This window comes from Vulpes lagopus, chromosome 23 (genome assembly GCF_018345385.1).
Source record: "Vulpes lagopus strain Blue_001 chromosome 23, ASM1834538v1, whole genome shotgun sequence".
Lineage (NCBI taxonomy): Eukaryota > Metazoa > Chordata > Mammalia > Carnivora > Canidae > Vulpes > Vulpes lagopus.
This window is the reverse complement of record NC_054846.1, coordinates 54,159,758-54,187,228: the sequence shown is the minus strand read 5'-3', so window position 1 is coordinate 54,187,228 and position 27,471 is coordinate 54,159,758. Positions and strand designations below refer to the sequence as shown.

The following is a 27,471-nucleotide window of genomic DNA, read 5'->3' as shown; positions in this document are numbered from 1 at the left end:
TATGTAAAATTATTGCCAATTAATTTTATTTGATATTCCCTCTAATATATGAGTGCTTGAAATTAGTTATATATGTAAGCCCTTTGAGCGGGTCATTTTTATTTGAACTGTATGTTCTGACTTCCCAGTTCCTTGATTTAATTTCTGGAGACCATCAGTATTTTATATCTATTGCCTGCTTCATGGCTGTATGATGTGCCCCTGCTATAAGGAATAGTTTCATCTCTGAAATCATTAACTCTCTAAATAGAACTTCCCATCTTTATAGATCTCTTTCATAAATACTTGCAAGACTAATTCTTTGACTTCACAAGACCTTTAAGTCTCAGAGTCCTTTACTTTCTCCATTTTTCAAATTTATTTATTTTTTTCCTCATCCAACTTGGTCCACAGTTTCATGTGGTATCTTTAGCTCCCGTTACCATATTTTCTAACCTTTCTTCTGACCTGTTGAAAATCCAACTTTGCACGAAGCTAATTATGTGCCTTCTCTGTGGTTGCATGTGGACTACTGAGAATCTAATAAGATATTGGTATCATCATAATTTTATGATCACCAACTTCAGCAGGGCTTTTCCTACTCTTGGGCTATTTTCCATAGTGATTTATCTCTATGCCTCTTTGGATTTCAAACCTCATCTACTCTCATTAAACCTCCAGAGAGTCTGTAGTGTATGGAAAACAATAATGGACTTAGTTGGAAATCTTTAATCCTTAGCTTGGCCAGAATACAGAGGGTTAAATCTGGCTGCACCATTTCTTAGACGTGTGACCTTGAGTGAATCATCAGAAAACCATGTATCATTTTTTTTTAATCTTTAAGATGAGTGTGATTCCATTTATAGGGTTGTAAGGATTAAATGTGATAATGTATGTATGTAGCACAGTGCTTGGTACATATTCTTTAATGCTAGATGCCACGATGCTGATGGTGATAATGACTTACTACCATATCACCAGTAGGAGTACTACTGGATCAGTGTTGTATAGGTTAGCTCAGTAAATGTTAATTTAAAAGCCATTTTTCAGTACTATTTCTCGTTAATCATTTCTCTACTGTGTGGTCAGTGTGAGATTTCTAAACTATAAATATAATCCTGTTATTTTGACTTAACCCTCTTAGTAGCTTCCCATTGCATTTAAGATAAAGTCCAAATTCCTTGAAGACATTTAGTGACCAAACACTTGCTTATCTCCACTCCAATCTCTTACTAAAGTAAATTTTACTCCCAGTAAAATTTTGTTGAAAGACTTAAATATCTTCTTTTCAAGGATTTAACATAGTTTTATAGCTGATCTAAAGGTATGGAATCTACTCTGTATTTAAACCAAATCAACTCGGGCCTTTTAGATTTATTTTTTCTTTGTAAGCCCTGGACATTAGCTGGTTAATAATAACACAGTATTCACTGGACATATCTTTTAGTTGATCAGAGATTCTGTAGTGTATGGAAAACAATAATGGACTTAGTTGGAAATCTTCATGTTGAAAACTGATTCTGTGACTTAATAATGGTTGCATGATCTTAAGTCATATCACCTCAGATCTAAAAGTGGGTTGATAGTACCACATGGAGTTGTTGCATGAGTTAACAGATGATGTTTGTGAAAAAGCATTGTAGCTGTTTAAAGTGCTGTATACATAGTTTTCTTACTGGATAGAAACAAAATATTTTCTTTAAAATTTTGTAAGAAATTTTTATTAAAAAACACTTGTATTAAGAATTATTCCTTCTTTTTACAATAATGTTAATGTTAATATAGCATATATGAGTGATGTAATAAAATGTTCAGCATAAGTGAAATTTCTCCAAGAATTAGATATTTTAATGTTTATTTATTTATTTTATATTTTAATGTTTAGATGAAAAATTTCCCTGCATTTATTGTATTTGGTGTTTACAGGTAGCATATGAAGTGAAAGAGCTTTAATCTTTGTCAATTCCTTTCTTTTTAAGGTTTGGGAGTTGAGTGACATTGACCATGATGGAATGCTTGACAGAGATGAGTTTGCAGTTGTAAGTAACCTAATGCTCTTAAAATCTTAAACATCTTAATGGTTTTCTCAAGCAAAAATTTCCTTGTTTATTTTATCCTCAGAGGAAAACTGTATTTTCCTAAGGTTGTTGGTATGAGTATTTTTGTCTAGAGTATACAGGTAGTCAATAAATATTTTTAAAGAAACAGATAGTAGAAAATGTATGGTCTTACTGTCTTCATTTTATTTGACTTTAAGATACATAGGGTTATATACTTTGGATAATGTATTGTAAAGATGCTGAGTGGTATCGATCTTTGTATCCCATCTTAACCAGGCATCTCTTTTAAGTACCGCCTTCTGCTATGGAATAATTTTACTTCAGATATACCCCCAGATTTTCACATTTATTTTATTAAAGGAAAACATGGATAACATTGTAGTTTTACTTTATTTATAGAGTGAGAAAGTTTTGACATCTTATCTGAAGATATGTCATCTTTGGAAATTGGAAGTTAATTCCAAATAGAGTTGTATTCATCTCTTCCTTAAAGGTTAGATACAACTCTGCTGTGAGCTTATGAATAGTCAATCTCTAATCCCCCCTTGAATCTCTTACTTGGAAATTAATCTGTTCAGATTTTCTGTCTTTATTTTGCTGAGAAATTGTCTGCTTGACTTTCCAAATTTGTTGTGGGAGATTTGCCTTATTCTTTTAATCTCTTCTGGGCTGTGGTTGTGCTACTCTTTCATTCCAAATCTTATTTTTTTGCTCCCTCTCATCTTTTGTTTAATTGAATTTTATCTAGTTTATAAATCTTTAAAAAGAGCCATCTTTTGGATATAATTATCCTTTCTGTTATGTTTTGACTTTTTCATTTTTTCAGCTTTTATCTTAATGCCTTCTTCCTAGTTTCTTTTGGTTTACCTTTTAAAAAAGTCTTTTCTTGAAAATGAGTACTAAATCCCTTTATTTTTTTTATCATCTTTAATATTGAAAAAATTTACATATTTTCTCTTGAGTACAAGTTTAGCTGGATTCCATAGATACTGATACAAAGTATTCTTTTTACTACTTTTTAGATAATTTTTAGCTTTTTAAAATCATCTGTTTAGGAATATGTTTCCTAATTTCAAAGTAGTTAAGTTTGGTTTTTAGTTACCTTTGTATATACTTTTAGCTTGATTTGATTATGCTTAGAGAATGTGATCTTTAAAATCTCTACTTAAAAAATTTCATAAGATTTTCTTTGTTGCCAAGTTCATGACCTCTTATATGTTCCCTGGATGTGTCAGCTTTTCTGCTCAGAAGATATTAGACCTATGTAAATTCATTATATCAATTTTATTGATTATGTTTCAGTTTCCATTTAGCCTTATTTTTCTTTTTTTGTCCTTTCATAAACTTTATTGTTTATATTCTAGGAATCAACTAAAATAGGAAGAATAAGTATTATTACATTTGAAAAAAAATACAGAAATGGAAATGTAAAGTGACTTGAGTTGATGGTCTTAGGTCCCTAGTATTTTTAATTTTAATTTGGGTGATAGTTGGGAAATGGCAGGGGGTACCCCCTCACAAATGGTGACAGAGTTATCTCAACTAACTATTAACGGTTGATTCAGTGTTTTGGGGAAAGAAAGTGGTATATTGAAGAGGTTTGGCTGATGATGTACTTTGAAAGACTGTGAAGACAAAAATTAAAAATTTCAAGGAAGGATTTGTATAAGTATGGTTAAAGTAGGTGGAGAATAGTATTATCCTCATTTGATTAACAGTAGTATGTGCTAAGGTAAGTGATTAAACACAGTTTATCTTATATGCTCTGAAGCCTTTTGCTAGGTAACCTACTCTTTTTTTTTAAAAAAAATAAAAGTAAACCTTTATTGAAAGAATAGTTTAAGAATGAACGACGCATTTATGGGAAGTTACTACTTAAAAAAAAAATAATGAACATCTATATGTCTTCTCCTAGATTTAATAATTTTAACCACTTTGCACATTTGATTTCTTTCTATGAGCATTCCTCAGAAATTCTTTCCAACTTTATCATGCTTAGTGACTTTAATTTTAGATTTCGGCTCATGTGATGTATTTTTTTTTAAGATTTTATTTATTTATTCATGACAGACACACACAGAGAGAGAGGCAGAGACACCGGTAGAGGAGAAGCAGGCTCCATGCAGGGAGCCGGACGTGGGACTTGATCCCGCGTCTCCAGGATCAGGCCCTGGGCCAAAGGCAGGCGTTAAACCGCTGAGCCACCGGGGCTGCCCCATTAAAGTCTGGATCATCTGATATTTCTTTTCTTTTTCTTTCTTTTTTTTTTTTTTTTTTTTTTAGTATTTATTTATTTATTCATGAGAAGCACAGAGAGAGAGAGAGGCAGAGACATAGACAGAGGGAGAAGCAGGCTTCTGTGGGGAGCCCGATGTGGGACTCAATCCCAGGACCTGGATCACACCCTGAGCCAAAGGCAGACAATCACTGAGCCACCCAGGTGTCCCTACCTGATACTTCTTATGTTTAAAATTTATCTCTTGGATACAGCTTATTCCTTTGTTTCAGTTTTTCCCTGATTTGACAGTTTTTGTCTTTTAAGATGATGGTGCAGATACTGATTTTATTCCCTCTACCTTATGTATTTTACATTATTTTCTCTTTTTCCTGTTCCTATTGTTGCTAGTTATCAAGTAGTGATTCATTGAGTTTTCCCCTCTTATTTAAGTATAAATTCTGTTTTAATATCTGTTCCATTAATGGTTAATAACACTTATCCCTGTACTTAATCATACTTCTTTCTCCAGCAGCTGAAAGTAAGTTAACCTTTACTCCAGTAAAACAAGTCCTTTAAATTATTTTCACTTCCTTCTTCACCTCCTAACCACAGAAAATTTTAGAATATTTTTTGTTAACTAAAATTCTAGATTTTTCTCAGTTAATTTAGTTCTTTTAATTCTAGGATTTTCCTTGTGGTTTCACCATTATCAGTGATCTCACTAGCATTCTTTTGATGGACTTTGCCTGATAAATATTTTTCCATCTTTTTTCTTAATGAATGGGGCAAGTAACTTTTTTATAATTGAAATAATATGATTAACAGTGTTGTATTAGTTTCAGGTATACAACATAATGATTCAACAATTCTGTACATTCCTCAGTAACCACAGTAACCACGATAAGTATAGTTACTGTTACCAATGTCATTACAATCTTATTGCCTATATTCCCTATGCCATGCTTTTCATCTCTTATTTTATAACTGGAAGTTTGTACTTTTTAATCTTTATCTATTTCACCCATTCCTGCCACCTCCTTTCTGGCAACCACCAGTTTGTTCTCTGTATTTAAGAGTCTGTTATCTTGTTTGTTTGTGTCTTTCTTTGCTTGTTTATTTCTTAGATTCCACATTCTCTGTTTGTCTGTCTGACTTACTTCACTTAGCATTATATTCTCTAGGCCTATCCATTTTGTTGCAAATGACAAGATTGTATTCTTTTTTATGGCTGAGCAATGTTCCTCTGTATGTGTGTACACCACATTCTCTCTTTATTGCTTCATTTATCAATGGACACTTGGGCTGTTTCCATATCTTTGCTATTGCAAATAATGCTGTAGTAAACATGGAGGTGCATACATTTTTTTGAATTAGAGTTTTTGTTTTCTTTGGGTAAATACCCAGTAGTGAAATTACTAGATCATATGGTATTTCCATTGTTAAGTTTTTGAGAAACTTCCATACTGTTTTCTATAGTGACTGTACCAATTTATATTCCCACCAATAGTGCAGAAGGATTCCTTTTTCTCCACATCCTTGCTTACCCTTGTTATTTCTTGTCTTTCTGATTCTGGCTATCCTGACGGGTGTAAGGTGATATATCATTGTGAGTTTTGATTTGCATTTCCCTGATGTCTTCTTAGTCTTCTGTCTTGCTTCACTATGACTTTGGCATTATCAAGGAGCACTAGCCAGGTATTCTGTAGAATGTCTGCCAATCTAGGTTTGTCTGGTGTTTTTCTCATGGATAGAGTGGGGATATAGGTTTCTGGAAAGAATACCACAGATGTGAAATGCCTTTCTCATCACATTTATCAGGGCATAAATGATGTCTATATGCCATTACTGGTGATGTTAATCTTCATCACTTGGTAAAGCTGGCATTTGCCAGATTTCTTCACTGTAAAGTTACTATTTTCCTCTTTTCCTATTCTTTTCTTTGGAGAGGCAGACTCATGCCATTTTTACTTTGACAGAATACAAAGTAATCATTTGTACTGGTTTTTACATTCTTATTAGGCCTTTAGATTTTTCTGTTAGGTAAATGGTCTAAATTTTTGTCAGTAGCATTTGTTGGATACTCATGTGAAGAGTTTTTGGCACTTTGAGGTTTATTAACTATATTTGTGTTAACATGTTCACATTGTACTGAAATTAACTTGTTACATGTTTGCTGCTTCTACTGAGGTGGTAAGGTCTTTTTAGTTTTGTATTTCTAGTGCCTAGCACAGTGCCTGGTAGCTAGAAATTTCTCAGTACATATTTTGTTGAATTAAATTGATGAAGAAAACTTGTATTACTTGGAATATATAAGAAATGCCTGATATTTTTTTATCCCAGAATGCTATTTTAAGAAATTAAAACTGGCAGTTCAAGTGATTAGACGAATGAGCAAATAAAACTCTTAAGGAAACTCCTAAAATACTGATTCTCAAAGTATTTGTCTTCTATCAGCCACATCAATATTACCAGAGAACGTATTAGAAATGCAGATTCCTAGGTGTAAGCCCAGACCAACTAAATCAGAATCTCTGGGGTAGGGTAAAAAAGGCCTCCCCGAGATTCTGATGGCCACTAAACTTTGGGATACTAAACTTTGGGAGTATTTCTACTCCCTAAAAGCACAGAGAATAAAAGTGAGCAGCTACTGGTAATTGACTGCAATAATAAACTAAATCCCCTCTTTCCCTGCTATCACGGAGAAAGCTTAGGCTTGTTTTTGCCAGACTTTTTTTTTTTTTTTCCTTTCTTTCAACTATGGTGCTTCATTTCATTTAATTGCTGTATTTGTTTCAGTGGCAGGCTTTGATTAGGATAAAGTACAATATAATTTAAAAAAAATTACAACCCAACAGTATACTGTTCACTTTTTTCTGTTTTATTTGGTAGAAAAATTTTTGGCTTCAGTTTTGTCAGGGAAACTATTTTCAAGGCAACATGAAATAATGATACTTTTTTTTTTTTTTTAAAGTTTCAAAAAATGTGTTGTCTGTTGGCAGCAGATAGCTGACATAGCTCTTTTGCTTCTGGTGTCTTCTTTTCCAGGAAATGACTCCCATCTGCAGTGAGAGGAATGCTGACCTTTAATGTGAATGTTAGTCACTTCTTTTAGCTCAGTGCCAACTTCATAATATTGTCTATATCATGAATTTGGTTGAAATTATATGCTATCCAGATATTTTTCACTCTGGAGTTTCAGGCTTTTGAAGATAATAAAGTTTATGTGTTTCTAAAACTAAATTGAGTTCTTCAAGTTGACTAGTAAATGGGGAGAAGAGAATTCTTGGTTTGGGCCAAATGGTTAAATATGGTCCCAGGACAAAGAGCATCAGCATCTTTGGAGACTTCTTAGAAATATAAACTATAAGGCCCAACCCAGACTTAATGATTCAAGAATTCTGGGAGTGGAGCCTAGAAATCTGCACTTCACAATATTGTCCAGGTAATTCTGATACCTGCTACAATTTGGGTCCCATTGAGTAAAAGGTTAGTTTTATTCCATGTAGAGGAGAACATGGTCTTGTAAAATTATATGTGTACTCCTAGAAAAAAACAAGAGCTTATAGCCAGGTCTTTGAACCCTATACTATCACTTCTTAAAAAGATAACAGGCAAGATACTTAGCATCTTTGAGCTTCAGTTTCTTCATACATAAAATGATATTTGTAATCACAGAAATTATGGGTCAGTGTTGTTGTATTAGGTACTGAATAAACACTGATTCGAAAGCCCTGTAAATAAACTTAGAATTGGAAGCAAACATTTTTAGGGGGAGAATGTCATTTTCAGGGAAAGAAAAATAAGTACTTAAGCTTCCTCTCAGTTGCTGTTGGAATCTTTTTGGAGGTACCAAGTTGCTTTGAGCAGTTTTAAATTCTTGAAGATTGTCCTGGAAACTATCTTTTCAAAGTCTTGAAGGTATCTTGAATTCTTTAAAATGAAGGGAATATCCTGCATTGTATATGTACTTTGTGCAAATGCTTTATGTATTTAATAATTAAAAATAATGTTTAATAGGTAGTATATTTGCATGGTTCAGAAGTCAGTACAATAGATGAAGATATTCAGTGGAGGGGCATTTGAGTGGCTCAGTTGGTTAACGGCTGCCTTCAGCTCAGGTGATGATCTCAGGGGTCCTGGGATCGAGCCCCGCTGAGGGGTTCTTGCTTAATGGGAAACATACTTCTCCCTCTCCCTCGGACTGCCACTCACCCTGCTTGTGCTCTCTCTTTCTGTCAAATAAATAAATAAAATCTTAACAAAAAAAGATATTCAGTGGAAAAAAAATCTCAGTTCCATCCTTGCCCTCAGTGCTCCATTTATACTTACTGTGTAACCAACCACTTTTCTTAGTTTCTTGTTCGTTCTTCTAGAGTTTAAAAAAGCAAATATAAGCACATAGGAGTAATTATTACTTCCTTACTGCAAAAGATAACACACTATATACATATTAACACTGGGATACCTTTTCACATAGAGAGCTGTACATTTCTTTTTTTTTTTCCCCAAGTCAGAGTGAGGACTACTTTACATACAGTGAGTTGCAATCAATTTAAGTATATAATTTGATGCGTTTTGATAATTGTGTATATTTGTGAAAGTACTATAGTTAAGAGAGAGAATGTTTCAAACTATTTTTTGTTTGTTGGTTTTGGTTTTGGTTTCATAGTATTTTATTGTATAGCTGTACCATAATTTTTTTAAATCAGTCTTTGGTTGTTGAGTACTTGGGTGCTGCTACAAATAATTCTGTGATTAACAGTCGTTTTCAATACAGTGTTTTTTTATGGGCAGGTAATTCTGAGGATAGATTCCCAGATGGGGGATTGATGAACCAAAGGGAGAAGTAAATAAATTTGGTAGTTGTTACCAAATTGCCCTTCTTAGGCTTGGTACCAGTTTGAGCTTCCACTAAAGAGTGTCTGAGGGTCCCTAGTCTAGTTAACAATGTACGTTATGAAATTTGGATTTTTGCCAGTTAGTGGAAAATGGGATTTTAATATACTTTTAATTTGAAATTTTCTTGTGAAAGTGAGCATATTTTTGTATGTTGAAGGATAGGCCATCTGTAGTATTTACTTTTCAATAAAATATTTGTTCTTACTATTTACCCATTTTCCTATTGGATTTTGGCTTTTTCTTATGTTAATTTCTAAGGATTCTTTTTAGGAAGATTAGCTCTTTCTTTGCAAATATCTTTTCCCCAGATTGTTTGCTTTTGACATTGCAAGAATTTTAGTTGAATAGTGTGTATCTGAGTTTTTGCTACTTTGGGTATCTTCCTAAAAGTTACTTAGCTTTGATTTATTTCCTTTTCTCCTTTCTTCCTTTTGTCTCTCTCTTTTCCTCTTTCTTTCATTCCCAGCCTGATTTCTTAAAAAAAAGAATTTCAGACAGCTCAAAGCTGCTTTGTTGTTGAACAATTATCAATTCAGTGGGTAGATGTTGTTAAATGATTTTAATATATGTGACCCTGGTTGATCTCTCTTGAAGGCCATGTTTTTGGTATACTGTGCATTGGAGAAAGAACCTGTGCCAATGTCCTTGCCTCCTGCCTTGGTGCCACCTTCTAAGAGAAAAACGGTCAGTATATCAGGCTCTGTGCGGTTGATCCCCTCTTCAGCATCAGCCAAGGAACCTTACCACTCCTTCCCACCTGTAGGCATTTTACCTACCAAAGCACCGTTAAGACAGGTATAGATCTATCAGTGTTAAAGGACTTTTTTTTTTTTAAGTGCATGGCATTTAATAGTTGATTGCTTGATGAAGACAGAAAGAGCAATCAAAGGGATCAAAGATTTATAGCATCCTCTGGTTGAACCTGCATAATACAATGTCCCAGAGATGACATATAATCCTTCTCTTGCATTTGGCCTTACTTAGATCATCTGGATTTTTTATTGGCTTTGCCTTGATCTACCTAGAATTAGAGTCGGAGACAGAAGATAATCCATGCTAATCTGGCATGCTTGCCCAGGCATAGTTAATAGATGTTACTGTTTTTTTAATCCCCAGTTAACTCTTGATTCTTTGGGATCAAATTATCCAATTTGCGGTTATCTAGGGCCTTTTTTTCCCCCTCCAGCCTGCTGCTTCTCAGGCTGAGTAAAGGAAAATAATGACAGGATATGCAAATCAGCCAGTTCAGCTACAGCTAAGAAAGCTGAATGAAACTATAAAAATGGGGATTGAGAATTATCTAAATATTTTGTTTGTATCAATTTTCCCAGTTACCTATATTAATGTGGTCATTCATAAATCAAGAGTTAACTATGCTTGAATTTACTCATTACCTAAAAGGAAAAAAGTGAAATGGGTATCTGTAAATATAGTCCCAACTGCTCTGTATTTTTCTGTAGTTTTTTCTTCACCACAGCATTTTGATTAGGGTGTGATGGAATGGTACACTATTGCTACATCTAGTGGGGTGGAATTGCTAAGAATTTTGACAAATACTATCTTGGGTTGAAGGAATGACACTTCAAAGTGTTATTCATTTTGATGGAAATACTATATATATATATTTTTTTTTTGCCCCCCTGTAGTGGGTTGTATCCCCTGCAGAAAAGGCTAAATATGATGAGATCTTCTTGAAAACTGATAAAGATATGGATGGATTTGTGTCTGGATTGGAAGTCCGTGAAATCTTCCTGAAGACAGGTTTACCTTCTACCTTACTGGCCCATATTTGGTAAGATTTTATTTAAATTGATTTAGAAAAGAAATACAGCTTTGTGTAAGTTGCGTTTTGTGCATTCTTATTTTTAAGCATTTGTTGGACAATTTTGTTTCATAATTCTTTGTAGAGAAAATTTAAATATGAGGATTTCTTCTGAATAGTGGACAAAAGCTTGAGAATGGATTACCTGTTTTATAAGATTGACAGTGTCAGTGATTATTAAAATGTTAAAATGCAGCAGTTTATATCAATTAAACTTAGTTTTAAGGGAGAATGCAAAAATCTGAAATTTAAACAACATACAAAATAGTATCTTCAAGGTGTGCTCAGATAATTCTGTAGGGCATATGTATACTTTAATACCTTTTCAGAGAAATTACACACTTGATCCTTAAAAAAGACAACCTTGAGTGTCTTTAGTGCATGTCATGTTAAATGAGACTGTGCATACGAAAATTTATAGTGTGCCTGTTGCCAGTTCACCTGACTATACCAGAGGTTGTGTTGAGGTTTTCAGGGGGCAGCAAACGTCAGATGTGGAACCACACAGCTGCAAAGAGAAACTTAGAAAAGAACAAATGAGGACAGTAGGTCTGCCTTAAGAGGAACGAGAACTCAAGAGGGGGAAAGTTTAAATATATATAACTAATAATAGCTGCCACTTTCAAGTGCCTAGGCCAGGCAGTGTGCTCAATAAATGGCAGCCGTCATGGGCTTGACATTATGCCCAGACTTTTTATGTACTTTACCTTTAATTCTCACTGTAACCTTGCAGAATATGTGTTATCTCCACTTTATCATTGAAGAAACTAAAGCTTGAAGAGATGAAAAACAATTTGTTCAAGGTCACAAGAAGAAATAAGTAGAGAAGTTGGAATTCAGGGTTTCTTTGACACCTTACTGATAGTCTGTTCATCAGGCCACAGTAGCTTTCAGTGAATGTAATAGATCAGGACTTCAGAAAGTTGACCTTTAAAAAGAAAGAGAGAGAAGAAGAGGGTGAGAGAGAGAGAGAGAGAGAGAAAGAAAGGAAAAGAAAATAGGATAAAACATTCTCTGTTTCTCTTCAAGTGATTTTGTAAAGCTTTCCAGATTTGCTGCCTTCTCTTCACATGTGATCTCCATTTGCAGCTGTTGTTTCTGCTTTGACTTGGTGATCCTTATATCCACCTACTCCCAAGAGTTGCAGGAAGCAAGCCAGTGTGGAAATTTTTGCTTGTTTTAGAATCATTCTAATGCCACTAATGAACCAAATTTGTTGAAACTTAGGTTTCATTTTTAACATCTTTTAGTGTTGAGAACGTTAAGATTCTCTGGCCCACCACAACTCTTGCTCTGTAGTGGTTCTAGAAATCGGTAAGAAAATACAAAGCAAACCCAGATAGATCTGAGACCTCTGCTTAGCACTAAGGTGAATATTCTCTTTTCTCTATCTTTTTAAAAAACCATTTTAGCTGATCTTTCTTTTCTAACATTTGACTTTAAGTTTTAAGCAGGCCACACACACAGAAGTTTGAGTTTCTTTTTTAATTCAACTGATTATTTTTAAAAAGCTACCTAGTCCTATTACTTTTTCCCTGGATTTTTAGAATGGTAGTTGTAGCACTTATATTCTGTTCATTTTGTTTATTTGTACAGGACATTATGTGACACAAAGGACTGTGGGAAGCTTTCAAAAGATCAGTTTGCCTTGGCTTTTCACTTAATCAATCAAAAGTTAATAAAGGGCATTGATCCTCCTCACATTCTTACTCCTGAGATGGTTCCACCATCAGACAGGGCCAATTTACAAAAGGTAAGGAAAACCCAAATGTGTTAACAGAAAAAAACAAGTGCTGTGTTAGATGACAGACTTGATTTGTTTGAAGCAGTGGAGAAAATGTATCTGGCTAGGAGCAGAGCAGTATACTGTTTGTGGTTTAGTTTGTGTCTATAAATATGTTCAGATGCTTTGTATGACATCCTTGGGCTGCAGCTCGTTTACCCCAGCATTCATTACACATATGGCAACCATATTTTCCAGTCTAAAAATTGGAAAAATATGGTATTTCCCCACATTTGGACTTGTGAATTTTTGTGAATGAGGTATAAAATTTAAATGAAATCTATAGGAATTAAATTATTGTATTGCATTTGATGATTCACTCTTAAAACAATACAAATTTGTTTTTTTTTTAACAATACAAATTTGAAAATAAAATCTAGGAGATTATGATTGCTTGGTGTCAATTTTATATATAAACAAAAACATCATTTTGAGAAGAAATCTGTATGGTTTTGCCACATAAATGACCTTCTTTTCCTGAGCATGTGGCCAAATTTCATATCTGAACAGCTAGAAGCAGGTTTTAGCTACTTTTGGTTTCTGGCCAGCAGTGGGAATTTTCAAAACTACATTGTTGTAGCCATGCTGTGCCTTGATTTTTCTCTCCGCCTCTACACATCCTTCCTAGCATAGTATATTTACAACATCTTGGTCTTAATAAAGCTTCAAAAGGACTTACATTGTCTAGTGGCTGTTTTCCTTTAAAAATGCATACCTTGTTTCTTTAAATATCTTATGACCTATAAAATAATTGCTGTGGTGATTCTTCAGAGTTAGTTATAATAGAAGTTGTGAAATGTGTGGTGTAAGGAGAGTTGTTTTTAAAATGTCAGTAGAGGGGCATCCTCGGTGGCTCAGCGGTTTAGCACCGCCTTCAGCCCAGGGCCTGATCCTGGAGACCTGGGATTGAGTCCCACATCAGGCTCCCTGCATGGAGCCTGCTTCTCCCTCTGCCTGTGTCTCTGCCTCTCTCTCTCTTTCTGTGTCTCATGAATAAATAAATAAAATCTTTAAAGAAATGTCAGTAGAATATTTTGGTTCTGTATTAATTTTGTCACATAAGTTTAAAAAAATCCCATTTTAACCTAATAAAAGTGAAAATTAATTTTTTTCCAAGTCAACTAAATGGAAATTTACAACCACCAGGATAGAAGTTGCTTATAAGAGTTTTTGTCCTTATTTTTTAATAACATAAATATTTGGTTATCTGTTTTTTGAGTTTGGGGGGGGGCATTTTGTGAAGAAATCTCATTTTTTGAGATTTCTTGTGACATAGGACTTGGGTCCCCTAAGTTGTAGTGAAACCTTAAAAGTGATGTCACAGAAAGATAAAAGTTACAAATTTGTATATGTGCTCTCTGCTGTATCTCTGTCTCAGCTGTTCCATCCTTTTTTGTTTTCACCTATACAGACTTTTTTTTTTCCCCTTGCCACCTTCATGTTATACTAAGTCTTCCACCAGTACAAACTATAGATACAACTTGTTTGTTATGTGAAGTCTCTAAAACATTAGTAGACACTCTTATTTACATCTGCCGTACGGATGTTTTTAATAGATTTGTCTGAAGTCCGTTCACCAGAGCATAGACACTTTTGGCTTTTATGTCAGATATCAATATTATACATTAAAATGGGATTTTTTTTTATTTTTTTAATTTACTTATGATAGTCACACAGAGAGAGAGAGAGAGAGAGGGAGAGAGAGAGGCAGAGGGAGAAGCAGGCTCCATGCAGGGAGCCCGACGTGGGACTCGATCCCGGGTCTCCAGGATTGTGCCCTGGGCCAAAGGCAGGCGCCAAACTGCTGCGCCACCCAGGGATCCCTAAAATGGGATTTTTAAATCATTATTGTCTTATCTATTAACCAACATTTTTAATCTTAAATATTAAAAATTTGCATTTGGTTTGTCTTTCAAATAATCTCTTTTTATAATCTATTTTTTTAGAACTGCATTTTTTTTGCAGCTTTTACTAATCTTTTTTTTTTGAATATTGCTTTCCTTTCTGTGTTTTTTCTAGTTTAGACTGTTTTTTTCCATTCTGCAGCACTCTGCTTTCGCCTTTCTTGTACTGTCAGTTTCTTAACTTTGCTCTCTCAAGGTTAGAGCTTTACTTTATGCCTTTTTTTGCATTAGTTTTTGGTTTATAATTTTGAAATTAGAGACTTGTTAAGTGGCAAAGTTGATGCAGAAAAAATACCTAAACAACATGATTTTGTTACGTCTGTCACTTGGTCCTTGTGTGCATTTTAGCTTGCTTTCCTTAGGCTCTTTGATCCACTTAAAATTACCAAAGTGGAATTTCTGTGTAATGCACAAAAGCAGGGCGTGAGGAAATATTTTGAAAAAAGGGACATGCTGCATTTTTCTCCATATGCCTTTCTTACACTTTATATACTGTTAGCTGAACTTTTTCCATGTTTTTTGGTTGCATGCCATTTTATAACTTTAGAATGGGAGTTTAATTTCCAAATTAGCAATTTGAGGAGTGACACAAGCTATACCAACTGTAGTGCACTAATCTTCCTTTTAGAGTCATCTGTGGTATCACCTTCTAACTTGTTTGAGGTTAAACTTACTTGCCTCACTCTTATTTGATATTTTTAATAGTGGAAGACTATCAGCTCTGAGTCACTTTTTTTGAGTTAGAGTGACAGAAGAGGTGTGAAAGTCATGAGTTTCTTGGTATACTTGCACCTTTCATAGCAAATTTCTCAGTAGTAGTTAGGTGATATAAGTTACTCTTGGTGATAAAAGTGAGACCAAGTGCTAATTTTTCATTTTGTTCAACTGTCAAACTATTCGGCCAGGCTTAGTTCATAAATCAAGTTTAGACAGACTTGAAATCCTAAGAATACCGTCACATTCAGAAATCCACTTTAAAATTTCTGATATAATTTAGGATGATAAGGGTCTGTGTATTAGTGAAACACAGTAAAACAGTAAGAGGTGCATTTGATAAAAATTTGTAGTTAATATAAAATTAAGACTAGCATTAATTAAATCCTAATAGATGAATTTGAATAGCCAAAACAGAACATCTGAGGACTAATAATGGAGTGTGTCTGAAGAAATACGGAGAGAATTATTTGCCAAACTTTATTGACATACCTGTTTCTCAAATTGGCTTTAGGGTGATGGTTCATTTACCTAAATATCTTAATATGCAAGTGCCAAGAGGTATAATGTGAAATACATTTGAATTTAATCAGAGGTCTCCTAATCAATATTTCCTATTGCCTGGGTTCAATTTTAAGCAAGTCAATTATGCCTGGTTCCTTAGTTCTAAAATGGGGTTAATAATACTATCTGGCATACCTACAACCCAGTTTTCAGATTAGTTTTGAGACTTGATTGATGGATTTGAAAGTGTAGTAAATTATAAATCATCATATACATATGAGGAGATGGGATATTGTGAACTTATTGGTATCCTCCTTTGTTGTCCAAGTTGGTAACATACATTAAGTTCATAGCAACATAAGTATTAATAATTTTTATGATATAAAAATATATATCATAACTTTTATGATCTGCTAATAAAGTCCTCAGTATGTCTTAGTTTTACATGTTGAGGCCTCAATTTTAGTATTTCCTAATGGTGATTATTCTGTTATTTGTCAATCTCATGGTAGCATTGGGTGTAGGTCAGGTGTCTGAAGGAGCAGTTATCTTCTTGCCCTGACTTCACCCAGATGTATTAGGTACCAGAAATGGTTCACAAACCATTGTGAGCCAGGGTGGAAGCAGTTCATTGGGAGGTCATCTATCTTTTTTTTTTTTTTTTTTTTGGGAGGTCATCTATCTTAAGAGGATATTCTGTTGAGGAAATTAATTGTAATAATACTTTACATTTATAAAATGTTATGAAGTTTTAGAGTGACTTACCTTATTTATTTCATTTAATTTTTGAAGTGGACAGGGCAGAGATTATTTCCCTACTTTACAGTGAAGATCATGCAGCTAGTAAAATGGCAGAGCCCAGGATAAACCCAGCTAGATTTTCTAATTACAGGTACCTTTTGGAGACCAATTTTGACACTTTCATTATTGAAAGAAAATTATATGTAAAGGATGTCATATGAAGACAGTTTCATATATGCTGATATTAATATTTACTATGTAACATGTTGAGCAGTTGGTTTTACTTTAAATAGGGTAGGCACTAAAATTGTTTAACAGAAGTAAATGTTAAATTGAATAAAATCAACTTACCATTATGATTCTGAGATTCAGCGAAAATTTGTTTACTTTGTGCTGGATGACACAAGTACAAATAAGTCACCATCCATCTCCCCAAGAAATTTATTTTCTAATGGAGGAATTAGTTTATAAATCTGATATCTGCTTTACTTCAAGGTTTTAAACAGGTGCTAGGATCAAGTGACAAAGACTTTGGGATCTGAAGTGGTGGTACCTATTATAGAGCAACAGCTTTTAGAGAACTTAAGCGAAAATGTCTCAGTTTATAACTGTGTGTGTGTGTGTATCTATAAGATTACACTAGATATGATTTTCTTAAATGAATTAAAAATATTAGTAATACTGTAAAATATGTAATAGTCTATATCCATGTCGTGCTTTTGAACATTTTCAATGCTTCGCCATATATAATTTTATAGTAATAATGTTATAATTGTGAACTTTTTGTTTTTAGAACATCATAGGATCAAGTCCTGTTGCAGATTTCTCTGCTATTAAGGAGCTAGATACCCTTAACAATGAAATAGTTGACCTACAGAGGTATGTAAAGTAAAATTACAGCTGACTATATACCTATACACACACACATTTTTGTTTCTAACGTGTATCTTGGTAAATGCTACTTTCTTTAAATACCCTTGAATTGGTAATCTGTGACCCTATTTCGTTTTTTATTCCAGTGTACCCTATTTCATCAAATCTAAGGCAACCTTTAGTTGCAGGATGCACTATTTTCTTATGTACCACTAAACAAAGAAAAAAATCACTGCCAAATAAACAGTGGCATCAGCTATAAATACTATCTAACTTTTAGGGAGCAAAAAAATGTGTATCTTAGAATAAATGGATTATCGTTTTCCTCCAGCTTTGGATATTTGAATAGCATATTAGAAAAACATTATATAATACATTTTGTGGAAGGAATGTTAAATGCATATACCAATTCTGAGAGCTTTCATAATTGTTGTCTTATTTGCTTCTCACAGAAACCTTACAACTTGAATAGATTTTATTGTTTCTAGTTTACAGGTAAGGAGTTCAGGTGCAGAGAGAGGTTATTTTGCCCAGTCATACAAACTTGATAGCAGTAGAACTAGTATCTGTTCTCCAGACTACTTGATTTAGAGTTGAATCTTCTCTCTCATACATAGGTACTATGTAGAACAGACTTAAATACAATTAGATTTGAATCTAAATACAGCAGGTACTATTGATATTTCTTTAATTCCCTTGTTCCCTGGAAACTTTATGGTAATACTGTAAAAATGACCTCCTGAAATTACTTTTGTAAAAATGAGACCATTGTTCCATCTGCAAGGTTTTGGATTTACATAATCACTTTATATTTACACAAGCCTTTTTTTTTTTTTTTTTTTTTTGGTTTTGTTTTTAACATTCATAGCATTTTAAAGCAGATAATGGCTGATATTGTAGTGTTAGTATTGAGACATAAGAGAATAGTTAAATGATTTATCTGGGCCATATGGCAAGAAATAGGGAATGATCTTTCCTCATTCATGGGCTACTTTAAAATTGTATGGAGAAACTTAGTTGTTATGATTTTTTACTTGCAAGAAGGAATTCAACCCAGGCTAATTTAAGTGGGAGTGAATTTATTGACTTGTGAAACTAAGGCCTCTTAGAGGTAGGGGTGTTTTAAGGAATAGCTTCATACTGGGGCTTAAATGATATAATTTGTTTTCTTGCTCAGTTTCTTGTATGCACTTCCACTGGGTTGTTCCATTCTCATGTGGAATTTCCCATTATATTGCCAAAAGAGCAATAGCACACGTAGCCTCATGTATTTGTAAATTCAAATCTAGTGCAGTACCTCTTTTCTGGCAGTTCCTGCAAAATCCCTAAGATTCCATGTGATCATACTCGCTTAGGGCCATGCCTGTCTCTGAAACAGGAGCCAGGTATGTATAATTTATTAATTTGCCATGAACTCAGTCATGGGAGTAGTGAGAGGGTAGTTGGCTACCAGGACCACCTAGAGGAATGGGTATCCTGACATGAAAATTCTGCCAGAAGGAGAAATGAATTCTGGGGAAGTCAATGTCTGCTGAAGGCCACACAGCTTCAAATCCACAGTATTTTCAGTGATTAGCCTTAGTATCATCTGTCTCTTTGAACAGAATGACTTGACATTCTAGAAACAGAAGTCTGAGCCCCTTTTTAAATGTCATTGTGTAGGTTTTTTGTGTTTTCTGTTGTTTTTTGTTTTATTTAGTTTTCAGGTTATCTAAGTTCTGTCATATTCTTATTTCCTGCTCAAAAATTGCCCTTTGCCTATTTATATAAAGCCTCTACTCTTCGAATCCCAGAAAGTGAAAAACAAAAACAGAAACAAAACCCTTGGGAATTTTATAGTCCAATTTTTTTCCTTACTCATGAAAAAAATTCAAAGTCACACATCAAATCAGCAACAGTGCTGGATGGCACCCCAAGTCAAGTTGTGTTAAGTCGTAGTTCTGCATTCTTTCTATTATATGTCTGCCTCTCATTAAGAAACATTTTTTACTTTAGTTCAGAATAAAAGAAGTAAACATTTATTGAGTCTATAATGATGTGTGGACTTTTCATTTTCTTAGGGTCTATAAATAGCCCACTAACATTTTTGCTTGCCTTATGTGTAACAAAAATTGAATAATAGCAAGATTTGAAAAAACTTGTCTTCTGTGCCTCTTGTAGATATGCCCCAATATGCTAGGGCCCCAATATGCTAGGACTCTCTTGACTTTATCAGTAATTAACATATGAAATGTTTTTGTAGTGAGCTTTATTAGAAAGTAGAGCATCATACATAGGGTATTCTTGCCAGTGCAGACATTTCTAATATTAATTACATTTGGTAAACTGAGCTTTCACTAACTTCTAATAACAATAATGTTAAGTTATACTAGTGATAGTCTTGTATAGTGAATCACAACTGAAACATAAAAACATATCTAACATTTTGTGACTATATGTCTTATTAAGAAAATCATAGAGCTCTAAAACCTTGTTAGGTTTTAGGTTGTAGTCACACTGTATAAATGTGTAAAACACATATACATGATTTGGCATTTGTGAAAATATTTTCCCTAGGCTTTTATTTTAGGTGAAGTCTACAGTGTAGACAAACTTCTATCATCTGTCAGCTCCAGTAATGTCATAATGATACTCATCAACCCATGGTAAAATTATGGTTGTTAAAATAACTTTTGTAACTGGTTGTGTTAGGTCACTATATCACCCACTCTTCAAGATACTACATTATAAACTTGGTTTTTGTTATTGTGAATAGCAATTTTTTTCTGTGCCATAGTATTAGTCTTCAGCCTTTAGATTATTTTTTAATATATCAGGATACAATGAATATAACTATAAAACAGGAAAAATAATTTAAACAGAATTTGCTTATGGTTTTTACTAAATTGCTGTCTGAGAAAATTGCTTATTTGTTGCTTTTTAGATGAAAATATTTAATTTCAGTCCAGGGACTAAACCTGCAAATAAATAATACATAATATGGAATTATAATGAATATAGTGCTTTACAAATTTATTTTTCCATAATGATGGTTATAGTGCATACTTGTAAACATTTGGAAAATACAGAAAAGCATAATGAAGAAAAGAATCTGTTTCTTAGAATAATATTTATAATCTTAGAATAATAATATATAACCTTAAAAGTTAGTTGGGTAAAGAATATTCTTTGTTACGAGTCAGAAAATGAGATGTTTCTATCTGTGGTTCATGAAGTTTTCTAGTTGAAAATATTTAAGACATTGAGAGCTTGAAGCAGGATGTGTTTTTGTCATTTCTTCCTTAAATTTTTAATGATCCTTCAACATTTTCTATATAGAAATTTAATTATGTCATTCGGGTTAAATTTGCATGATATTTTTAAATTAAAGAAGGAAAAGCAATAGTTTTAAGTTGTGCTGGGAGCTTTGAGGGTGCGGTGCTGTTCTTTATAGTCAGGATGGCAGTGACACATCACTGAGCATGCATCAAACTGCTGCTGCAGCAGCAGCAGCAGCAGCAGCAGCAGCAGCAGAGGTACTTCCATCTGCTGTTCCAGCCCCTGCGCTGGTGCAGCCACCCTCACTCCCTCTGCTCTGTCTCCCTTCGTTTGCCCCATGTCTGGTCAGCTGACCCATGAACATATTGCTGAGTTTAGGGAAGCTTTCTCCAGCTGGAGATGGCACTATCACAACAAAGGAATTTGGGACTGTCATGAGGTCACTGGGTCAGAACCCAACAGAAGCCAGATTTCAGGATATGATGGTAATGGCACTGTTGACTTCCCAGAATTTTGGACTATGATGGCTACAAAAATGAAAGATACAATGAAGAAGAAATTGGTGAGGCATTACAATGAGTCTTTGACGAGGATGACATGGTTAATCAGTGTGGCAGAACTATGTCATGTTATGACAAACTTAGAGAAACTAACCGATGAAATAGTAGTTGAAATGATCAGACAAGCGGATATTGGTAGAGATGGACAAGTCAACTATGAAGAATTTGTACCAGTAATACTGCAGAATGACCTACTTTAAACTCCTTCCCCTTCCCCAGAGGAATAAGACTGAATCTTTTATTTATCCCTTACCCAAGAAACAAAACAAAACAAAAAGAACAAAAAAAAAAAAACCACCCTTCATTTACTCATTCTGTTTTTATTTAGCAAAACTGAATGTCAGAAGTGCGTTCTATGCATACACACAAAATCTGCATGCATTGCCTTGTGGTCTTGTCCCTTAAAGATCAAGCTATGCATCACTTTTATAATAAAGTTTTATAATATAAGTACTTTTACTACCTTAATGATCAAGACTTCTTGCAGTTCCATTTCCTAATGATTAATATGCTGTTTGGGCTAGCCAGTTTTTCATACATACAACTTGACAATTGAGCACATTTGAACATTTATATTAAAAACAAAAAATGAAAAAACAAATATAAAACCTATTCAAGTAGCTTCCTAGTTCAGTTTGTTAGTATAAATTGTCATAACTGGTTTACTTAAAACAAACACTTAACATTGGTTACCTCAGGATGCTGTGCAAAAAGAATGGGTGAAGGATAAACTATCTAGATGGCTATAGCCCCTCTTGTACTTGGATATGCCTTGACCCATGCTGATGACACACATCCTGGTGGCATGCTGTATGTCTGGTTTAGCATTATCCACATGGTACTTGAGTGAAATGGGTGTCAGGCTCTCACCATTCACACACATTTTTAAAAAGAAACCTTTACCAAGGGAGCATCTTTGGACTCTGTAGTTTTAAAACCTTCTGAGCCATGACATGGGAGCCAGCAGGTTAGGCTGTGGCTGTGAACTTTAGCACAACCATCAACATTGTTATTTAAGAAATTACACTTCATGTCCATGTCCATTCCAAGTTGTAAATGCTAGTTTTTCTGTCCAGCAAAAAGATCATTAACTTAAAACATAGTTATAATCTTTTTAAATATCTGGATTTCTCACCTCAGCCCAAGAGCTATATTCTTCATTTGTCTTCTAGAGAATGTCCAGTAGACATGACTTCCCAGTCTTCTTCTGACCGCTATCCTTGTCTCATTTATTTGCATTTCTTAGTGATGTGATCATTCATCTAGTCACTCAGGCTAGAAATCTGAGATTTTTCTTTTATCTGTATTCTATCTTTGAAATGTTTCTTGAAATCATTCCTACCTTTCCATCTCCTTTGCCTGATCACCTCCTCCTGATCTTTCAGATCTCACCTTAGGCATCATTTCCTTTGGAAGGGGGAGCCTTCTCTGATTTGTTTACCTCCTAACCTTCATACATATCAAATTTTATATAGTTTTAATATTTACAGTAGTCGTAACATTTACCATCCTTTATTATAATCATCTTTTATTTGGTCTCTCACTAGCCTATGTACTTCTTAAGCATAAGGACTATTTGCATACTCACAGCTCTATAAGCTAATGCCTAACTTATTTAATAGATGAGAAAATAATTTTCAGTATTGTTGAAATCTGTCCTTTGTACTATTATTATTTCTTTCTTAGTTTTACTAACCCTTTATCTCTTCTCTGGATTACTGTTGTAACCTCCTAATTGACTCTGCACTTTGAGTCTCTCCTTTCCTTTGCACCTCCAACTGATGTATAAAATACAACTCAGATTCCTTAGTGACTTCCTATCCCCAACTGGATCCAGCTCACTTTTTCTGAGATGATATAAAGGCTCTTCTTTCATGGTTTTCCTTTGGCATCCTGAGCATTCTTTTGTCTTAGCCACTTCCCACAATAAAGTAGAATCCTTTTCTTCTAGAGCACTGTCAAGCTCCTTGAGAGCAGATGCCATGTTTGCTTTTGTATTCTCAGTATTGAGAATAGTGCTCTCGTTTTGGTTTTATCCCTCTTCTCAAGCCATGTGGTGGGTGGACCTCTCTGGACAGCACGCCACACATTTTTATTCCTCTGTGCTTGTCATCCTGTTGTTCCCCTTTGCCTGAGCATACCTTTTACTTTGTAAGCTTTTACTTGTACTTTAAGACCCAGCTTAAATATTGTCTGCTTTGTCAAACTTTTACTGAAATCTTGATTTGCTAATTGCTTTTTTCTTTCTACTCCTAGAAACTTTATTCCTTTGTAATAGTATTCACCATATTTTATTCTGGTCTTTATTTTATTTTATTTTATTTTATTTTTAATTTTTATTTATTTATGATAGTCACACAGAGAGAGAGAGGCAGAGACACAGGCAGAGGGAGAAGCAGGCTCCATGCACCGGGAGCCCGATGTGGGATTCGATCCCGGGTCTCCAGGATCGCGCCCTGGGCCAAAGGCAGGCGCTAAACCGCTGTGCCACCCAGGGATCCCCTGGTCTTTATTTTAATTTGAACTCCTTTAAGGCAGGGGCTATGCTTTATTCACTTGGATAGGTCTAGAAGATAACGCATAGAGTGCCTGACACCACAGAATCTCAGTATAGGTTAGTTGGTTGAATGAATGAATCAAAGTATGTTATAAATATTAGAATATTTCCCAGACTTAATTCCTGCCAAGTTTATGACAGCCTAGACGCTGTGTATTAAAGGATGAAAAGACAAAGATCTTTTGAAGAATAGCTTATTTTGAAGACTGTACGAGAGGATTTTATAGACGAGAGGGTTTTTAATCCTCACAGGGACATTAAGGATAGTGGGCTGATTTTTCATATTTTGACAACTTGTTTTTTGTGTCAGGGATTTCCTCTGAGAATCTTTTTTTTTTTTTTAATTTATTTTATGATAGTCACAGAGAGAGAGAGAGTGGCAGAGACATAGGCTGAGGGAGAAGCAGGCTCCACGCACCGGGAGCCCGACGTGGGATTCGATCCCAGGTCTCCAGGATCGCGCCCTGGGCCAAAGGCAGGCGCCAAACCGCTGCGCCACCGAGGGATCCCTTCCTCTGAGAATCTGATGAAGGCTTTTAGACTCTATCCCTCCCCCTCAAAAAGAACATATGTGTCCATGTACACATTTTGCATTTATTTCAGGGGTTCCCAGACACTTAAAAACCATCCATGGATCCATTCTTGCTCTGAAAGTAAAGTGTCTCAAGTAGAGAAATTCTTGACAGTGAAAAGTCAAAACTTGCTTCAGTCACTAAGATAGCATAGTGGTGGTAAATTGTGCTGAGGCAGGAGTTAATATTTATTTGTCTTCTATCAGCTTCTACTTCCTTCCTCTCTCTGTCCTTTTAGCAAGAACATCAGGAAGTAAAAGCTACATCCTGTCAGGCCAGTTTGTTATCCTGGTCTTGGGCCAGTAAACAGGATAGATAATTACAATAATAATTATTAGATATTGTGCTATGCCTGCTTTATATAATTTCTCTTATTGAATTCTTACAACATCACTGAAGGCTAAGAAGTTTTATCCTGATTTTTCAGATGAAGAATAGACAAAACTTCTTTTCTAAGAAGCTTTCCTTTGGTAGCTACCTCAGCTCAGAGAGCATTCGTTTCCTTCTCTCAGAATGCTTACAGTTCTGAATTATATTTCTTTCTCTGATAAATTCTGAGCTATGTAGGATAGCACAGACTGTCTCTTATTTCTGATGAGGCAATATAGTATATTATTTCAGAGCATGGCTTTCTCACAGAGTGCTTAGTTTGGCTCCTGACATGACTTAGCCAAGTAACTTAACACTCTGTGCCTCAGTTTCTTTATCTGTGAGATGGAACTATGACTAATACCATGTAAAATGTTTAATATCTTTCTTGGAACATGATAAATCCTCAGTATGTGTTTATAGTCATCGTCGTCGTCATCATCATCATCCCCTATACCCAGCTCAGCATTCAGAGCACAGCATTTACTAAATAGATGCTCAGCAAACATTGGTTGGAGTAAGCTTTATTTCCCTGGTTAAAGAGCTACTGGAAGTATGTACCCAGGCAGCCAGCATTTGTGTTTCTAAATATGTAGATCTCTAGCTCAACATATTTAAGAACTGATTTTTTAAAAATGTATTTAAAGCGGCATTAACATACAATTTGAATTTTTAAAAAATTTATGTTTTGGTTAGGTCAGTTCACAACCATTAGAAACCATTAGCTCTGAAGAAAGCATAGCTTATACTATAGAATCTGGAGTTCTTTTGCTTATATGATCCAGTCTGACCTGTTTCTAGCCCTGTAAGGATCCATGATACTATTAGACCTCAATCATGACTACCTCAACAGTGGTGTTACTGATTGAATAATTGAAGTTCTAGGTTGTTGTGTGCTTTTGTTTGGTAATAAGGAGTTTATCTAAATTTTCACACAGAATGCATGGCTCAGCATTTAAAATCTTTATTTAGGGAGACTTCCCTTATTTGATATCCTACCTGCGAAAGTTTGAACCTGTGCTAATACAGTATAGCCACTAGCTACATCTGGCTATTGAGCACTTGAAATATGGCAAATCCAAATTAAGATGTGATGTTAGTATAAAATATACTGGATTTCAAAGAAGAATGTAAATGTTTTGGCTATACTGGGTTAAATAAAACATTATAATAAATTTTGCTTTTTTTTACTTTTTAATATATGGCATTTAGATCATTTAAAATTACATATGTGACTTGCATTGCATTTCTGTTGGATAGCTGTGGTCTTAATCAGTTATATTCTGTAAAAATTACATTTGCTTTCATTATTTTGTGGCACTGATAGCTTATTTAGGGGCTCTTCTTTTTAAGAGAGCAATAATTTTTAAGATGTGTTAAAGTCTGTCTTTGGGAAACAAAAATATCTACCAAGAAATTTCAGCTCCTGAAGGATTTAGGAGTCAGTCTCTACCCACATAGTTAGGTCCTAAATGCCATCATTCTGGATGCTTGATTGCAACTTTCAAAAAACCAGTTAAAATAGAATATTACTCAGCCATCAGAAAGTATGAATACCTACCATTTACTTTTATGTCAATGGAACTGGAGAGTATTATTAATGCTGAGCGAAATAAGTCAATTGAAGAAAGACAATTGTCATATGGTCTCACTCATATGTGGAATATAAGAAATAGTGAAAGGGACTATAAAGGAAAGGAGGGAGACTGAGTGGGGAAAAATTAGAGAGGAAGATAAACCATGAGGGACTCCTGGGAAACAGAGGGTTGAAGAAGGGGAGGTGGGTGGGTGGGTAGGGTTACTGGGTGACGGGCATTAAGGAGGGCACATGATGGGATGAATACAACTAGGTGTTGTACTATATGTTGGCAAATTGAATTTAAATAAAATATTTTTAAAAACCAAAAAGCTAGTAAATATTGTACTTTTGTACTAGTAAATAGTATAACAGTAATAATAATAACAACTGACATTTACGAGCACTGTGTCAGCATTGTGCTGATGTCTTTCCAGATGCAATATAAATCAGTCCTCCTTATCTTTATTGTCACTGTTTTATAGTTAGGAAAACTAAGGCCTTGTTTTACATTTCTTTACCTTTTTTCATCTTTTGTCCTGTCAGATGAGTGGAATAAATTAATTTTGGGGTTTTACAAAAATAAGCTTTTATTTCTCCTTTAATTTTTATTTATTTATTTGTTTAAAGATTTTTATTTATTTATGAGAGAGAGACAGAGACAGAGAGGGACAGAGGGAGAAGCAGGCTCCATGCAGGGAGCCCGAAGTGGGACTCGATTCCAGGGTCTCCAGGATCATGCCCTGGGCTGAAGGCAGCACTAAACCGCTGAGCCACCCAAGGCTGCCCTATTTGTCCTTTTAAAAACGAATTATCAAGTTTTGGATTCTGCTGCTGACGGGGCAGTGGTCATGTGAGCAACGCCCCAAAGTTGGTGTTTTTCCTGACTCCAGCTAGGGTTTCCTTTCAGTAATTTATGCCCATAAATATATTCCTGGACTTATTTTTAAAAACTAAAACTCATTACAACAGTCAGCCTCTCAGAATTAAAAACTTTAGTAATTCCCACGGTACCATATGTACTTGAACTGTTACAACATTTGTCTGACTGTTTTATGATTAATGGCTGTGTTTCCCCAGCA

The 27,471-nt window shown here is 34.6% G+C and overlaps 1 protein-coding gene and 1 pseudogene across 3 annotated transcripts in view; both read left to right on the top strand.

The window, feature by feature from the left end:
• The window catches only part of EPS15 (epidermal growth factor receptor pathway substrate 15), a 137,278-nt gene that overhangs the window by 46,252 nt on the left and 63,555 nt on the right, over window positions 1-27,471 (top strand). For 2 of the 3 annotated variants that reach the window (XM_041738368.1, XM_041738367.1), the window contains 5 exons: window positions 1,959-2,018; window positions 9,751-9,951; window positions 10,803-10,948; window positions 12,575-12,731; window positions 17,418-17,503. In XM_041738368.1, the coding sequence (XP_041594302.1) occupies window positions 1,959-2,018; window positions 9,751-9,951; window positions 10,803-10,948; window positions 12,575-12,731; window positions 17,418-17,503 (650 nt within the window). The remainder of the gene's footprint in view (window positions 1-1,958; window positions 2,019-9,750; window positions 9,952-10,802; window positions 10,949-12,574; window positions 12,732-17,417; window positions 17,504-27,471) is intronic. The other variant, XM_041738366.1, reaches the window with a different exon arrangement.
• Window positions 20,917-21,603, top strand: LOC121481203 (annotated as a pseudogene).